General features: G+C 41.4%; 1 protein-coding gene across 1 annotated transcript; it reads left to right on the top strand.

Annotated features, from left to right (window-relative positions):
- Positions 1-461: 461 nt before the first annotated feature.
- On the top strand, positions 462-17,218 carry Cbr-lin-14 (the record flags this gene model as incomplete). Its single annotated transcript, XM_002643915.1, has 11 exons — positions 462-523; positions 2,199-2,330; positions 13,799-14,019; positions 14,463-14,660; positions 15,532-15,611; positions 16,043-16,216; positions 16,266-16,374; positions 16,421-16,636; positions 16,684-16,849; positions 16,898-17,045; positions 17,093-17,218. 11 exons carry the CDS (start codon positions 462-464, stop codon positions 17,216-17,218), a joined length of 1,632 nt encoding a protein of 543 aa, XP_002643961.1.
- Positions 17,219-17,949: the final 731 nt, after the last annotated feature.

Genomic DNA, 17,949 nt, shown 5'->3' with positions numbered 1-17,949 from the left:
AAACCCCTCATTAGATTTGTGCCTCTCCTTTTCTCTTCTGCTTGCTTTGACGGAATTGATACATAATCTCAAATTGCAAAAATATTTGAACTCAGCCAGCTGTTTTTATGACCTACCGCTTTGAAAATGGATTAACTAAATGGCGTTGATGAAACATGATTAATTTTAATCTCCCCCCCCCCCCCCCCATTGGATCAGATGATGGATTAGGAGAATATGAATATATATCCGTCATGTAAAAGCAACATAAATACATAAATGCGTGGGAAAAAGTTGGAAATGAACTAATTTCTGGGATCGTGGGAAAATGAGTAAAGTGATGTTCTAAACTAATAATAGATACTGTAACCCAAAAAAAAGTCTAGCAAACTATAAACCTTTTTATGTTCCACTCATATCTTTTCTTCGGGCTCATTTATGACCGTAGTCCTAATTGTAAATTTCCAGAGAACCGTTGAGTAATGGGCAAAGGTCAACCAATAGAGCCCAATATCGAACAATCATTGGTCGATCTATGCAAAAGGTATCTTTAACTTTTATCATATTTTTCTGTGAGCTTCGAGCTATGCACACTGCACCCCCGTAAGTTAGTTACTGCTTTGGGATTACTGTACTGCACTTCGTCTTGTAAATTACTGTAGGGTTCTGCATGCATGCGCCAAGGTCCTGAAAGTCCCTCAAACAGAAAAAAAGAAACTTTTTCTTCACGGAATGTTGTTGCAATTCTGTCCCCGGACGTAACGTTTCTCACAGAGCCAGGATACGAAAAGAGAGAAGGGGGGGGGGGGCACGCGCTTTTTCCTTCTTCTTCTTCTTCTTCTTTTTCTTTCTGAATATTCACTCGTTGTTTCTTTATTCTGTGTGTGTTCGGTCGTACACTTTGCCCTCCCAATCGTAAAGGTCCGTTGCTCGCCGAACTAGTTGGAAGGGGGCGGAGCTTATGCGTACAAACATGGGGGAAACGAGCAAGAAAAAATGAGAAGTAGAAAACGAAAAGAAGAAAAAGCAATGAAAGCGAGCGCAACAACTCTTGGAGAATTGCTTGAAAAAGCTTGAAAAAAGGGGAAACGGGGAGGAAAAAGAACGAATCAAATACATACCCACACATGTATACGTTGAATCTTCTTCTTCTTTTTCATCTTCGTGAAACGTAAAGCCAACAAGTCGAGAAAACATACATTGAACAACAACGCAACAAGAGAAATTTGATTATAGAAATGGGGAAGAACCGGTGTCTATGTATGAATGTTTCTTCGGGGGGTCTTTACCCAAGGTGAAATGAATAAATGAAGAATATGATGAGAGGCATATATGAACTGAAAATTACAAAAATGAGAAAAATACAAAATGCCATTCCCCTTTCACACTTAAATCACCTGTCGCTTCTTTTTTCTCACACTTTCCCTGAACAATTTAAGCTTTTCTTCACCTCACCTAAAAACAACTGATCCCTCTGATAGAAGGTCATTCCAATCGTCAGATTTGAGCTCACTTACAGTATCCCTCAATAAGGCATCCTAAAACGTGATTATTTTAAACATTTCCAAGAGTCTGGAGCCCAGTTGTCAAGCTTCCAATCTGATTGAAAACATTAAAGCTCGTTAAAAAAACCTAAATTTAGCCTATTGCATTTAAATAATTTTTTGAAATTTCTTAGGTTTTCAGGGATTTTCCAATTTCTGAAATACACCTTTTTTGGCTTTTGCTCTGAAAAAGTTAAGAAAGACTGAGTCTTTTCTCAACTTTTCAGTGCAAAAAACAGTCCAAAAAATGGTGTTTTTCAGGAATCGCCAAATAGCTGAATAACTAGGAAGCTTTGAAAAAGTATGTAAATGCAAAGTTTTCAATCTATGTCTGTTTGACACCCTACAGCATTTTTTAGGTGATTGGAAACTAGGCAGCTGGGCTTCAGGCTACTGAAAATGGTCTAAATTACCGGAAATCAACAAAAATAATTTTTGTATAGTTTATTGACTGGTACTGTATCTTGATCCCTGTAGAAGATATGAAAAAACAGCCAACTCATAAAATTTTGGTGATATTATAACAATTATTTTTCTAGTTGGCAACTTTTTGATATCTTCCCCAGAAATCAAGATAATTGAACTCAAAGTTGACGGTTTGAGCTTCTATTGAAGGAAATACGGTACTCGATCTACATGTTAGAAAATAAATACAACTAAAATTTGATGTTTCAGAACAGTGGCGATGAACTTATTACATTGCTACCCAACAACAACGGAACATGAATTGAGTTGCGAGGAATGGGGAAACGGAACGGAACGGTCGCAGTCGATGGCTGCGTGTCAGGGATGTGTAGAGCTGAGGAAGTACGTTTATTCCGATTATTTATTTTCAGAAATTATGATTTTATAATGTTTATAATAAGAATCAAAAACTGCCGAACTAAGCGTTAAAGAACCAATTTTTCAGAAGCTATGATTATTATTTTCACGTTATACTTCGTTAATCTTGTTTATAATGTTCTTCTTTTCTTGTTATTGTTTAAGTAGTCCTTCACGTCCCTCCCCGTCTTCTTTTTGCTCCCACGTGCAGGCAGTCTTGTTTTCTCCTTTCCTTTTCAGTGTCTCAAGACGTGTCCAGTCATATGGAACTCGAACTTTGTCTAGGACCTCCCTCCTCTTCTTCTCTATCAAGTTATGTAATATGAACTACTTCTTCCTTTACACACTTTATATATAGAGATGTGACGAATTGCACACGCCGGCCATAACAAAAAAGGCAATTAGGAGACTCTCGAGGAGAGGAAAAAATAGTACAACTATTCTAAGGCACTTCATAATTCTAGAATCCTCTTTTTTTTCGTTATTTTAGGCAACATGATACTTTTGCCCTTTTCTCGTTTTAGAACGTACTAGTTCCTATCACATGCTTCGAACCTCTGTTTGTTTATTTTTCCAGGAAAAGAGGAGCATGCTGGCATCAAACCGAATGTTTTTCTAATCACGTGATCCTTGAAATACGAAACATATGATAGTTGGCCCGAGTGTTGACAGAAGAGGGGGAGCATCTGTAAACATTCGCATTATCCATTCCCCCTAGAACATCAGCTCATCCTCATATAAGCTTCTTTCAGTTGTTCCATAGGTGTTCGGTGTTCTTGTAGTCCTCAGAAATTTTTACTTTTGGGAGGGGCGGAGTTCCACAATGCCTAGCAACCAAGTAAGAACTTGAGACAGGGAGAGAGAGCACTCACACGATGAAAAGAGCACATATATTCTAAAAAGAGAAGAAGTGGGCCCCGGAAATGTAAGTGTATGTGTAGGTCTTTCTTTTTTGCGCGTCCCAAAACTTTTTGGAATGGCAACATTCAGAGTCCCTGAATTTTCTATTAGCAGCGTGTGTAGACCTTGCATATTTCTATTCTTCCATGACCCGGACGTATAATTTTAGAACCAGTTTCGGAATATGTATGCTTTTTTTGCTCAGAAAAAGATTCTTTCGCAAAGATTAGGTTTTCTGTGATATGAACGGATTAGCGGATTATATCGTAGTAGGGCATATATAGAAAATATTTGTGTGTGTGTGTGTTCTAGAAATGTAGTCCCTCTTCCACTCCCAAAAACATTCTAGAATTCCACTTTATCGGAGAAGAAGAGCTTCAAGATTAGGGCATAGACGTTCTGGTTCTTTTTTCTGAATTTTTTTTCTCCAGTTTTCTTAGGAAAGTTGTATTTGGATGGGGATGGAATGTGTAGAGGACAAGATTAGAAAAACTAATCTCATTTGCATCGTTCTTTTGCGTCTTGCATCTCCTCTGAAAAGGTTAGGATGCTCCGAAACTTCTTATTCTTCTTTTTTTTCCCGAACTTTTTTTTTCTTATTGTCCATCTTCATAAGCTCTTGGCCCTTTTCGCGGACCCTGTCATATTTTTTTTTTTGAATTTCGAACCAACTGAATAAGATATGATAGAATTCGACGAGTTCTACAAATTTCACGGCTTGTAACTTTGTTCATAGTTAAGATGAAATTTTCGGAATAGTATCATTTTGTAGATCTTGTCAAATTCTATCATATGCAATGTGGTTGGTTTAGAAATATTGATTCTAAAAAAAACTATGGCAAGACCAACCTGGTTTAGAACTATGTCCATTTTGACTTTCTTTCTTTTTTTAAGAAGGTTACTCACTGCCTCTCATGATATCATCACTTTCTGTTTTAAGACGTAAGTGTTCGGAACGTGACCATCATCAGATCAAAAAAATCAAGAATAGGCGATCAACACGGGAGGTTTTTCTGTATTATAGAGTTTCTGTCACATGACGAATTTTGCCGAAATTTCGGTTTTTTTTGTTGGCCGCGCGCTCCGAAAATGTAAACATTTTGAAAAAGTTCGCCGTTCGCCGATTTACTTTTTTTGTCCTCCCCCACATACACACAATTTTTTTTTCATTTTTCATAAGGTTCTAATTTTTTTTTGTCTATTTTCTTTTTTCGTCCCTCTCCTACAGTAAGCCGCAACGGAAAAAAAAGTTTGCTAGGAACGAGAGTTTTATTATACATTATTATTATTACACATAAATTCGGAAAAGTGCGAAAACGGAGTGCCTCTTGCGCAAAAACTCGTTTTATGCAACTAACCGCCAGAGTATCGTACTATAGTTGTCCTCAGAAGGACAACTACCATGTTCCTTTTCCATCAACTAGTGGCTGTTGGCAGGTTGCCAGTAAATAGAACTGCCGCCGCCGCAGGGAGAGTAGTTGGAAAAAAAGAGGAAAAAAATTCAAAGTGTATTTATGTGTGTATATACTTCTACTACTACGCAATGTTGCCTCTGTGTTCCGTTGTTCAACTACTACTCATCACATGCCCACACACAGTTGTCACATGCCCTCGTCTTCCTCTTTTGAGACATCGGCTCGTTCCAGGATCGGCTAAAAAGAGTGCATCATTGCCTCTGAACACTGACGTCTCTTTTTCTTTGAGCAGAGAAAAAAAGAAGAAGCGAACTAAACCTCATTCATCAAAAAGTTGTTCCTCGAGCAGCAGCGCACGTTCCAGAATTCCCCAGTGCCCCGTGTCTGAACTTTTTCGGAGAGAAGGTTCCCTTTTTGCAAACGAATACCCCGGACACTCATCAATAACAAAGGAATGACGGGCGGAACACTCAGTCTATCTTTAACTTACTACTGTAGGTTCTTCTCTTTTCTTATTTTGCTGTTACTCCTCCTCCTTCTTCTTCTTTTCTTTTTCTTTTCACTTGACCGGTTCAAATTTGATGAGTAGTGAAACGTGAAACTGTTTTCCCCTTGTACGGTAGATTAGTAGAATTGAAGGTCATAAACAGTTAAGGGAAAAAGTTCGGGTCTTAAACTAAATGAGACAAAAGGAGAGGAAATTGAAAAATAATAGAATAATTGGTGACTATTGGTCATATGACTGTTTTTTTTCTTGTCTCGTTCTGTTTCATTTGTGTGTCCAATCGTAGCCAATTCTACTATCTAGCCCCGCCCACTGTTATGGCGTCATATGGGAGAGAGACGCAGAGTTCATTTTTCTGTTCCTTTCGAGATAAACAACGAGCAAAAATATGAGAGCTCACCACCACTGAGCAATACGGCAATTGGGCAAGGTGCGAGGAAAAAAGGGGAAAATGCATAGGCCGGGTGTTTTTGACTAAGGGAATGTATGTATCTCGGTGTCATGGTGCAAAGTCTATAAGGAAATATATAGGAAATTGGCAGAATTCCTCTTTCTCCTCATTTCAGTCCCTTTGGGTTCTTGGTTTCTCCCACTTGGTCGCATTTTTTTCAAGATTCCTTTCCTTTCCAGAGATGGGCGTCACAATGTTTGACGGCATTCCGAAAGATGCGTTCTTGTAATTAGTCCCCCCATTTTCAACAAAAATGTATATTTTCAGAACTATAGTTTTTAACCTTATTTATATTTTTTTTTGAACTCCAAGTTGTTCCATTTTCCTCTTTTTCATAGGACAACTAATATTTTTATGCATTCGTACAAGTGCCCCTGGAAAAAAACTTTTCTCTAGCAAGAGGAAAATGAAAGATTGAGAGAGAAAAAGCACATATCCTAAAAAGAGAGCATGCGTACACATAGGAAATTCCGAAAAAGGAAAAGTCTCTAGTGGACGCAGAAACTGAGCATGAAGGGCATTCAACATTCCGCGCGATTTCGTCAACGCGGCGCTGTGTTAGTGGTCCGTCATCTTTTTTATCTTCTTCTTTTTCTTCCTTCTTTTTTTCTTTTTGCAACGACGAGGCTAAAAAGAGAAAGAAGCAGAAAAAGAAGAAGGCAGGGACCACTGGTCGCCGCCCTTCTTCTCCTTCTTCTTCGTTCCAGAAGTGACTAGTAGTACAAAGACAAGCCCGAGAGAGGTGAGCGCCTCTAGAAGCTGGTCGTAGGTCACATGCATGGAGCCGCCGGAGGCCGCCCTCAAAGTGCTTGGGCTTCTGAAGCGCCCTGGGGGTGAGGAGCGTTTGTGGAGTGAGACAGAAAAAGAAGGAAAAAAGAAGAAGAAGAAGAAGAAGAAGAAGAAGAAAAAGAAGAAGAAGAAGGGATAGAAAAAATAGACATACAACACAACATTCGCACTACTGCCCTGGGGGAGAGGGACACGCCAACAGAAAAAAGAGCAATTCGTCTATAAACATTCCCCTCCCCCCAACCTCACCCCCTATGTCACTTTTCCGTCTTTTTCCTGCTTTTTCCCACATGCATACATGCCTAGGACTCTCAGTACGACCCCCGTGGTCCCTGCTGCTCGAACGTTTCAGCACCTGTTTGGCTCTGTGCCAGCTAGCACTCTCATGATAAGTCTGATAGTAGGTAATCAGCACGTTATGTAAGTCTTTCTTGTTTCCTAGAGACTTCTAGTAGGACAAGCTACCGTAATCCTCACTTTTAAAAAAACATTATCTTTATGTCTCCCTATCTCATTCCACTTGATCTTCTCTTTCCAATTTTTTTGTCTGTCTGTCTTGAAAAACTGTTCTCGAGTGAACCTTCCTGCGCTTCCTTCCGAACAAGACCACCCGTGGCGCTCCGAAGTTTGCCGAAAGAGAGAGAGACAGAGTCCTCGTCGCACTTTTTCTTTGCATTTCATTTTATGTTTCCATGCGTCGAACCGAAAGATCACGACAATCGAAGAGAGGAAAATAGATCGGCGCGGCGCGGCCAGCGTTCAACTCTTCCTTTCCTCTTTTTTTTTGAAAGCAGCTGCTACTGTCTCCCACGCATCATCACACCTTTTTTCTCTTCTCTCTTCCTCATTTCCTACCACCCATGCCGTACGGTTTCTATCTGCGTTTCCTGTGACTTTGGCATCCGATGCTTTGCCGCAAAGCTCTCGATTGATGATCGGCAACCGGTTGTGAACATTTCGCGCTTGGTGTACATGAGACAGTGCGGCATGGTGCGGTAAAGGTGAAGAGAGATCGCGGGGCGGGCGGGGAAAAATATGAAAATTCATTTTGGAAACGAAACGAAAGCCAGCGTCCTTTATACACCCCTCCCCCGCGCCTGTCCTGCGAACAATAATAGCAACAGACAATGGCAGAAAAGTTACGATTCAAAATTCTACCCATCAATGGCATCATCAACCCTTTTTACTTTTTGCCCAGCCCTTTGATTTCAATTTTTCAAAACATGTGATGTCTAGTTTTCTAGTGATCCCTGGGACCTTCTTATCATCCTTTTTTCCTCCTTTATACAATCTGTTCTCAATTCAAGCTCTCCTGACCGATCTAAATAGAAGTTGTGCATGTTTACATGTTTCTACTATTCAATTCTTTTCTATCCGTCCTTGGTTCATCCGAGGAGAAGCTAATGAACACTCGAGTAGTAGGGAGAAACTTTTTTTTTGTTGCTACTTTCTTCTTTTTGTTTTGTTTTCTTAGTTCTAGGAGAAAAGAAGAATTTTGGCATCAGTCCAGACAACAGAACGGACAACACATCATTTGAAATTCTTTGTTTCGTTGTAAACAGTTAAAAATCATCGTTCAACAAGAGTCGTTCTCTCTCGGAATGCGGTAGTGTGTCTTCTCAACAGAGAGAAAATTTCAATTTCGAAACAAACATGGGTATTCAGGGTATTCACCTGATGTTTCCGGTTTTCTCGTTTTTTGATTCAGTCCCTTTCTCCCTGCGACTACTTTGTTGCATATGTGTAAGGTAATCAAAACTACTCTCGCCAAACCTTTAACCACCACCACCAAATTACTTCTCGGTATAATCATAGGGGACCAGAGGGAGACGGCAAACGGCGGGTGACATGCCATAAAACGTTAAACAGTTAATTGAAAAAGCTGGCACTTGAAAAGCAAGCGCTGATTAAGTTTTTGGAGGACAAACACAGAAAGGGCGCATGGGTCCAGAGCTCCATCCGGGGGCACAAGACTTGATTATTTTTTCCTACGCCACCAAATTTCAGCAGCCTTGACTTTAAAGCAAGCGTGTTTCTAATATATTGGACTCAATATCTCAACAAAAGTAAGTTGACTGACTCTCTCCTGGGACCCCAAAAGTAAGAAACTTCTTCGTCTTGGGTGGCTGACGTTGCTTTCTTCATAAAGTCCTATTTTTTCTCCTTCGGGGCCGTTGAAGCGAATTTCCGGGGCGAGCATTCCGAATACACTAATGCGCATTTTGTACTTTTTTGCTTTTTCAGAATCTGTTTCCTTCCTTCCTTCCGCCGTGTTCCTCTAATTCGACGTGCATTAGTATTTTTTGCTGCGTTTTCCTAGTTCCACTTTCCTGAGCCTAACATGAACTTATATACAGCATATCTAGGATGACGGAAATGAAGTTCCACTTTCCTGAACTTATATGTACAGCATACGTCTTCCATATTATTTTTTTTCTCTACTGGGAGCCATTTTCGAATTGCAAAGATATCGAATTTCAGCACAGCGTTGTCTAACTAATGAATGTTCAAGGGAACAAGGTTCCAGTTTCATTGGTGCCTTTTTTTGCTATGTATAGATCGCTTTTGGAACCCCTAGAGGCCTCCTAGAAGAGGTTCCAAGAGGAACAAAAGTAGTCATGTAGTTTTGAGAATGTGTTGTTGCTGTTCTTTTGTTGCTCCGCCCACTTTGGAGTTCTGGCAGTCTTCTTTTTTGCAAAGTGTTCTAAATCCCGTTACTTCTTGTGCTCGACTATGGTTTCTTGTCTACTCAGAAACATAGATTCTAATAGAGATTCTGATTCTTGAACACCTTCTGCTCCACGAACTTTCGGAAATGAAAGAAACCGAAAAAAGAAGTAACCAACGATCAGAGCATGTTTCTTTTTATAGAGAATTCGTGCTCAGCCGCGCACCCTACAAACACTCTATCTTCTTCTTTTTTTTCTTCCCCAATTCTTTTTTCTTCTTCTTGAATAAAGAATATAAAAAAGAATGTGGGTCCCAGTGTGTTGGAATCGAAAAAAAAGTGGAACCCGTGTGCGCCGTTAGTGTATGCCAAGTGCGGTCCAATGAGCCTAAACCAATTGCTCTTTTTGGTGCGACGGGCGCGTGTGTGCGCATCTCGAGGAATGTTTCATCATCGTCATCATTTTATTCCAGAGAGCTTTTGAGCTTGGTCCCTCCCCTCCTCCTCCTCCGAAAACTGACATATCTCCATACACACAAACACACACACACATCTATTCAAGTACATACCCAAATGTGGTCCTGCGCTCGGTTTTTCTTCTTCTTCTTGCTTTATTTCATTCCTTTCCTATTCTACCATGTTACATTTGAATTTGGGTCTTGTCTCCCCTCTCCTGGTCCTCCCAAAATGAATTCATTTAGTTTTCCCTTCCATTTTCATTCCGATACACCAGCCCAAAACCAATCGGAAAGTGCTCTTCTCAATCTCCAAAAAGAGAGTGGAGCATTCATCTCGTTATCCAGAAAAAGGTAATCGTCACGCGTTCAGGAGGAAAACTTCAGGAAATTCAGATTTTTTTATGATGTGGCTCAGAGCATCCGGAAATGATAGAAGTCTGAAATGTATGAAAGTCAAAACCAAAGCTTCAAAAAAGCGTCTAGAAAAAGATCACATGCACTTTCCCATGTGAATATCGAATTTCCGAACGTTTCGAGCAATTCCTAATCCTTCCCACGGATCAAAGCTAAAAAGAACATTTCAGAGGATTTGTCTAGAAGAGGATTTTCGTCGCGAATAAAAGTTCAATACGGATTTGTAGTTTGGCGCAGATTGATACAAATCGCTCGTCCCTTTCTTGCACTTCTTAACAAAAACTTCAATTTCAGAGAGCAAGCTCAAACACCCATTTCTAGAATTATCTGAAAATTCACCTGCTAGTCTCGTGTTGCGTTTCTGAAGCTGTTCTGCCCTTAATCATGAATCATTCAAGTTGCATTAGATTTTCCGCTAGCACGCTGTCTAAGAACTTCTGCTCTTGCTCTTTCGACGTCTTCTTCTTCAGCTGATGCACTTTTTGAGCCAACCTCTTTTTTTGAACAGCGAGAGACAGACAAAAAAGCAAAAAGCACACAATGAGCGAACATTTCCTTGGAAGAGAGTTGTTGCAGCTCCCCGACAGGGTTTTTTGCTAAAACGACCCCCAAGCGCCCGAGTTTTTTTCTCTCTGCAATATACAGTGTCGCGCATGCAAAAACCAGCTTTTTCATATATTTTATGCCGTTTGTCTCGTTGCTGCGCACACCTGACGCGAGATGAAACAAAAAAGAACAGACAGAGGAGCGTAAAGACTGTCGACAAAACACACATAGTGAAAATTTGCCGAGATCAAGCGAGTGGCAAAAAAGTGGAGAATCACCCCCAGGAGCTTCTTTATGCACTTTTTGTTCCTTCTTTTGGCATATTAATAATGGCTTCCTTCGTCACTTTGAGCCTCCTGAGAGGCACCAGCCTGATTAGACGAACGCTTCAAATTGGAGTCAGCAGCTTCAATATCAATTTTCGGAACTTTAATTTCGCAAAGTGCTAGCGTAGTTCTCTGAATCCTTCTTCCCACACACTTCTCTTTTCTTCTTTTTTGTTTTTCCTAGAACTCTCATTTTTAACTAAACCAATTTTTCGAGCAAGAGTAGAAAAGGAAAAGAAGATTCTGGGTTCACTGTGATTCAAAGAAGACGAAGAAGAGGACGACGAAGAAGAAGCTGAGGACGAAGGCACGATCGTAAACTTTAAATTTCTTTTTGTGTGCCCCTTTACTTTTTTTTCCCACAGCTTCTTCTTTTTCTTCTTCGTCGTCCTCGGATTCTTCGTTTCCTTCAAAATTAGTTTGATTTGAGCCTTCGAGTTGATGAATAATCTAGGAAGACGTGAGGGGTGCGCCACGGCGCCATCACTCCGCCCTTTTTGCGACGACGACGTCCTATTCAGAAAGTACATCCGTGCAAGAATGTGTGTGCACATGTCTTTCAGTAGTTCCTTCTTCTTTCATCTTCTTGAGCTCCTCCATCTTTTTTGTTCGGAGAGCACCATCAGCGAACTTCTTATCCATTTTAAGCCCTTTCACACGCATTCATATGTTTGAAAAAGAAAAAAAAAGAGTTCTGTCTTCGTCTTATTTTCCGCCATAAACTTTTGATCAGATAACAAGCGTCCCTCTCGTTGTTCCGCGCCAAAGAACTTGGTTTTCGATCCCGCCGCCCGCCGCCCGATTTTGAAGTGCGCTTATCTGAAAGGGGTAGAACGGCTGAACGAAGGTTATATGACACAGACAACGACGACGGGAGAGGGAGCGACGCCTTCTCGGCAAATCGTGTGCCTCATGATAGATCTTATGGCATAGTACAGATGCACTTTTTTTCCAACCCAATCCGTTCGCACACATAGACTGACATACACTACTACCCGAGACAGACGCTCGCACACACACACACACACACAACGAACTTTTCCGATTACTCGTCTCACCCCCAGGTCCTCCAACCATGTAGTTGAGTCGGCTTTTTTTCTACTCTCTCTTTATTTTGTTAGTACGTTTTTCTCCTCCAGAGAGTAGTGTGTCAAGATAGTGACGCGACACGTGTGTTCCGAAAGTACTAGTAGTTAAAGTGATGATCCCTAAATCTCCGATTTCTCAAAATTCCTCACAACCATCCTATCCGTGTTCTTATTTAGGTCTGTCTGGCGCCAAAGGCCTTTTGCAAAAACGCATACGATCAAAGAGACAATCTTATAGAGAGTTATGCACTCCTTATCAATCATGCTCTGTGTTCAACCCTGAAATTGACATTTCCTTCTTCTTTCTCCTTCTTCTTTAATTTGACGTTTTCTCGCCTCCAAGGTTCAGTCAGTCCCCGACTAGTTTTGCGCAACATTCCAATCAGAAGTAGTAGCCGTTATTCGTTGCCAACCAATTTTCGAAACAATCATCAAGGTAGAGTAGTGATCAGCAGTTAAGATTTCTTCCTATCTCTCCTTACGCGTGTCAGCGGAAAAAAAAAACGATTGCCCGTTCTTCTTCCTACCGTAATCCCTATCTCTCCCTGTCTATCAGTAAATTCCGAATTCGTTTTTCATCTTCTCCTTCACCTCCCATCGCCCTTCACGGAACTTTAGAAACAATTGATAAACCCGAGAGACGAACTGCTTCATAAAGTGATGATGAAGATGATATGCATTTGACCTTCAAACAATTACCCCCAGCGAATTTTTGCGGTGGTCTAAGTCTATACTGAAACTGTCGCGTTTCGCTACTAGCGGTTTTTTTCAACAAAGAAAAAATGTCTCCAAATTTGAAACATCGGACGGGTCGGGCCGTGGCGCCGCCAAGGTCTACCACCTCTGTTCGAGAATGAAAGGCAAAATGCGTTTCACAACAAAGACTCTTCTTCCCCTTGAAAGGTTAGAAAAACCGAAAAAACCCAAGATGGCAATCGAGATTTTAGAATATGATATGTACATAGTACTTGAGAGTTCAGAATTCATGTCTTGAGCTTGTTCTCTTTTCTTTCTACTTCGTTTTTTTGTCTTTTCTCTTCTCCCTGTTCAAACAGTCATTTGTTATTCAAGTATCTCGCTTTACATCTCACATCCACCTCGTTATAATTCCTTTGGTACATGTATCCGATGTCCGTAAAGCCCATTAATTTTCTTCCACTTACCATTTTTTTTTCTTTTCCTCGGGACCATTGCGGCTCCCGATGTGCATTCCATCTTTTTTCTGCGCCCTCTTCTTCTTCTTTTTTCTTCTTCTTCCTTCTTCTTCTTGCTGCTCCACGCCACCTGACATCAAATTCAGGCCCTGTGGTGGAAGGGTGGAGTGGGCGTGGCCTCGATTCGTTCTGATAAAGTTCTTCTCCTTGCCTCCTATAACATTTTTTGTCGCCGTTCTCGGTCTCGTCACTAAATATCAATCAGTCTATCAGTGCCCCCTTACCCAACCGTATCACTTTTCCGGTATTCCAACACAAAACCATTTGACAAACCATCACGACGTCGTCGTCGTTGTAGCAGTGACTCCATCATAACGCTCCAGCCTCATCTGGACCAACAGCAACTACACGCCCTGCCTCCATCACTCGCCCAATCAAGCCTTTCCTTTATCATGGATCTACCGGGAACGTCGACCAGCGACGAATTTCTGCAACATTTCGCTTCGTTCAATTTCAATTCACCAACGTCGCCAGTTGGTCAACAGCATCCTGGAATCATGCCCACACTACAAGCCATGTATCCCACATTGATACAAGTACCCGATCTCAAAGGGGACTACCTAATGAGATCCGATATAAGCGCTTTCAAGTTGGTTCTTTACCCGTGTTCGGCAGTTTAGATTAGAACTTTTAGACTTTTAGCGTCACAGTACCTTACTCCTAACTTTCGCAGTTTCAGGGAGGTTCACGATCTACGGACGGCAGTAAATCTGATACTGCCAATGCTACCATTGTATCCACAACTACCGAACACATTCACAACAGCAGCAAATATAGCAGCACAACCTGCCCTGCATCAAGTGTTACAACAGAGTCTTCTAAGGAGAAAACCTACAGCTCATACACCAACCGTTCCACAGCCCGAGTGCCCGGGCCAGCTACGGACAGTATTAAGCTCCCGTAAGTTCCCATGTTTCAGGATTTTGTTCATTGCACTTTGCCCTTATAACGTCTTTATGATTTTTATGCGTTTTAGGAATTACTTTTCCTTATCTTATACTTTTTTCTGTTCGAAGTGTTCCCAGCCAGTGGCACCACGCGATTTTTATGATATTAAAATGGTTTTGAAGTGTCATGAGTGACAGGTGTGTGTTGCTGATAAGAGAGGCAACGCTAGAAGAGCAAACTGACAAGAACACTAGAAATAGGTGATACCACGGGCGTGTGATAGGGCAAGAACTCTGAGGAGAACAACTGTTGAACCGTTTAGAAGCAGCGGGAAGAAACATTGAGCAAAAAAAAGATAAATGAGTTTGAAAACGCAGCTGCACCACTGGTGCGAGCATTGATACCCCTCTTCTTTTTTGCTTCTTCTTCTTCTTCCAATCGTATTCTTTTTTCAGCTGGTTCAGCATTGCCAAACGTTATGCTGATGAACCACTTGATGATAAATGGACTCAAACCAGTCTCACCGACACTGCCCAACGGTCACATTCAACCAGCCGTTGGTGAAGCTTCAATGCAGACAGATGAGCAACAAGTGAAGTGGAGCAGTCCATCCAGCGTGGATAGCAACGGACAGAAAACTGACAGTTCGGCAGGTAAAATGAACTGGGAATGTCTGAAAGTGCAAGGGAGCTTTGACGGAACTCGCCGCTCGCTCTGCAAAAGATTTTTGTACTCTGGTCACAAACTTTTGACTTTTCTTTTCTATCTCACGTGATTTTTCATTGCATTCAGGGGTTCTAGCAAGTCGCGTTGAATTGAAATAGTCATTTATAACCGAAGGACACCAGCACTATCCGTTTTTCTATCTCTCCGCTTGTCACCACCGTTTCAAAAGATGAAAATAAGAAGAACCTTTGTTTTACTAGACACTACCCCCGAAATTGATAAGTTCTCGATAATTATCCATCCGTTTTTTTTTCAATTCTTCTTTTCGCATTCTTCATCATCGGTTGTTCGAGAATCGGGGGCGGTCATCCATCATTAGAATGTGATTCAAACGGAAGATAGAAAAGGAAGGAAAAAGAAGATCCGACTAGGGGCACGTGAGGATGCACTCTTATAGGCAATTTCAATATAGAGCTAGGGAAGGCTAGAATTCATTATCCGGCTATACACATGTGTGTGCCGGCTCGTTCCAGAGTGACACGTCAGTGCAAAACGCGCCTAGAACATTCTGTTCCCTTGCTCGCGCCCCGTGCCCCCATCGTTTCCGCTGCTGGAGGAAGCAGTGTGATTCTATTAGAATGCGAGCGTCGAGACACACACGACTGAAATAGTGCAAAGTAAGGACAGCCACTCGATTGGTCGGCCAACATTCGGTCACAAGAGGGCGAACGAAAAGATCAAAATCCTTTGAGAAGGAAGGGCAAAGGCGGGGACAGAAGTAATGACCCTCTTTTCTTTTTTTTTTTTTGTTTTTCTAGAAGAATCCTCTAGAAGAAGTCGGCAATTTATTCGTTTCAGCATCCGCTGGCGACAACCAGAACATTGATGTGATTGGCGACGGCAGCGAATCGCCAACTTCTTCAAATCACAGCGTACAGGTAATCTAACGTAACAAAATGTTTACAGAAGAGAAAAAAAAATCGCGGAAAAAAATTTTTTTGGCACAATTCCAAGAGCTTTCGGCCGTTCTATTTACTCTGAAATCAGAGCGGAGAGCAGATAGTGAGAGAGGGCTTTATTTGCTTTGTTGAATTTTTTCGTCACTTTTTTCTCTTTTTTTTTCCTCACTGTGCGCTTTGTTCCAACACTTTGGAAGACTGAACGCAAAGGCAGAGAGCAGACGGCAGAAATTTTGCTTTTATTTGTTTGATCATATGTAGTCAAGTAGCGCTGAGCTTGACAGATGAAAAAAAAATGAAAAAAAAGGGAAATGAAAGTTTTAGTTTCCGTACTAATCAACTGATAAGGCAAAAAAGAATAACGACATACACAGAAAGTGACGAAAGGTTCAAACAACTCTTTTTTGTAGGAACTCGCCATGTTGACAAGCCATCAGAACTTGTTCAATGCTTTCAAGGACTCTCAATTCATCTTTAACCAGGTCCCAAAGCAAGAGCCAGTAGCACCACTCAGAGTTGCTCCAGCAACCAACGGAACCACAAATGGAGCTACTAAAGCTGCTGGACCAGAGAGAAAGCCAAGGGTATACCACATGTTCCAAGGACCACAGTTTCTATTTTGATTATTTTTAGAAGCCAGTCAACGATGATATTGTCAAGATTGTCAGAAATCAAGACTTGAGCGAGGAGAACATTGCCACCTTCCAGATCCCAGTGCCAAAAGCGCATTTGTCAGATCCAAGTATGACACACTTCATTAAATATTTCAATCATTTCCCTTTTTCTAGCCTTCCGACCAGTGTCCGAACAACAAATCATCCAGCAGATCATTCAAGGCAAGAAATACGACGAGATGGAAGTTGGAGAGACAATGATCCAGCTTTGCAAGAAGTTGGCCGAGAAGCGAGTGTTCGGACCAAGACTCATGTCGCAAACCACCGTTGCTGGTCTCAACCACTCGAACTACTCCAATCTTCCAATTAAGGGAATTTGCTACATTCAACGTAATTTCAGAATTTATAGACGGATACTGACCTTCTAATATTTTCAGATGTCTGCAGAAAAGTCTTGTATGACAAGTTCGAGAACGAGGAAGACTTTTGGGACAAATTCCGTGAGGCAATGCGCAAGTTGGCCGCCAGATGCCGCAGAGTCAGACACGCCAAGAAGACGAAGCACAACAGAGAAGAAGCTCAGGCTGAGATGTTGAGCAAACGGTAACCTAGTTTTTCAGATAGAACCTGTTCTGATTTTTTGGGTTTTAGATATGGAGAGGATATTCCATTCAATTTGAACGGCTCCGGATTGATCATCCCAAAGTCCGAGCCTTCAGAGACACCAGCAGTGAATGGAGACATCAATATGATCACGATGGGACAAATCGGCACTCTTTTGACTCAATTTAACGCAGACGTAAGTTAAGTGATTGCTGGTAAATATCTATTGTGAGTGGTTTTCAGAGAAAAACACCACTTACCGAGGTTCTGCCAGCTGAGCTGTTAACGACGTTCCTAAGCTACTTGAATCGGCCGAAACAAGAAGTTCAGTCTCCACCACCAGCACAAAATCCACAAAATCCAAACTAGATTGTTTCGCCCAACATCGTCTTCCAATGAGCAGCGTCCCACATTATCTGTTGTATTAGTGGAGCATGTTGGACTTTCAGTTAGGCAGACTGAGACTCTAATCCAATTGAAACTGCAACATGCTCCATACTCTCGCTACGTCATTGGAATTGACTCACATTCCAAAAAAAAATTCGCCCTTTCTATCCCATCCAATTCTTCTTGTCCCGGATTCTCCACACCACTTTCACCGATGTATACTTCTTTTTTCGCGTGCGCAAATCATTTAACCCAATATGTCCCATCTATTCGAGCATTTAACGCTTTCGGCTTCAGATTTCTAATCGCTGTTTTTACTCGCTTTGCCCTTCCCCAAATTTCGTTAATATGCAACAATTCTACCTCGCAATTGTTTTAATATCTCTCAATTCTCAGTTCTTCTATGACTCTATTGATTTCGATTGTTTTCCTAGCTCTGAAATTCTACAAAACACCCACACCCCCTTCATAGGCGCTACTTGAACTGTATCTCTCCCCATTGCTCATTTTCCCCCATTTTTGTCCAACCCCTCGTAGTTTCTCTCGACTAGAAAAAACTCTTGAAAATCTCTACCGTTGTCGGGGGATTGATGAGAGAGTATTGCTTTTTCCTGCACCACCCCCAATTCTTAGCCCCCCGCCCTCCCCCCCATTTCCTCATTCGCTCTCAGGAACATTCAAAAAAAACCCTCAGGAATTTGTCAAAACTTTGG

Source organism: Caenorhabditis briggsae, assembly GCF_000004555.2.
Source record: "Caenorhabditis briggsae complete genome, chrX, whole genome shotgun sequence".
In the NCBI taxonomy this organism is placed as follows: domain Eukaryota; kingdom Metazoa; phylum Nematoda; class Chromadorea; order Rhabditida; family Rhabditidae; genus Caenorhabditis; species Caenorhabditis briggsae.
The sequence above is the reverse complement of the archived record's forward strand: the minus strand, read 5'-3'. Positions and strand labels throughout refer to the sequence as shown.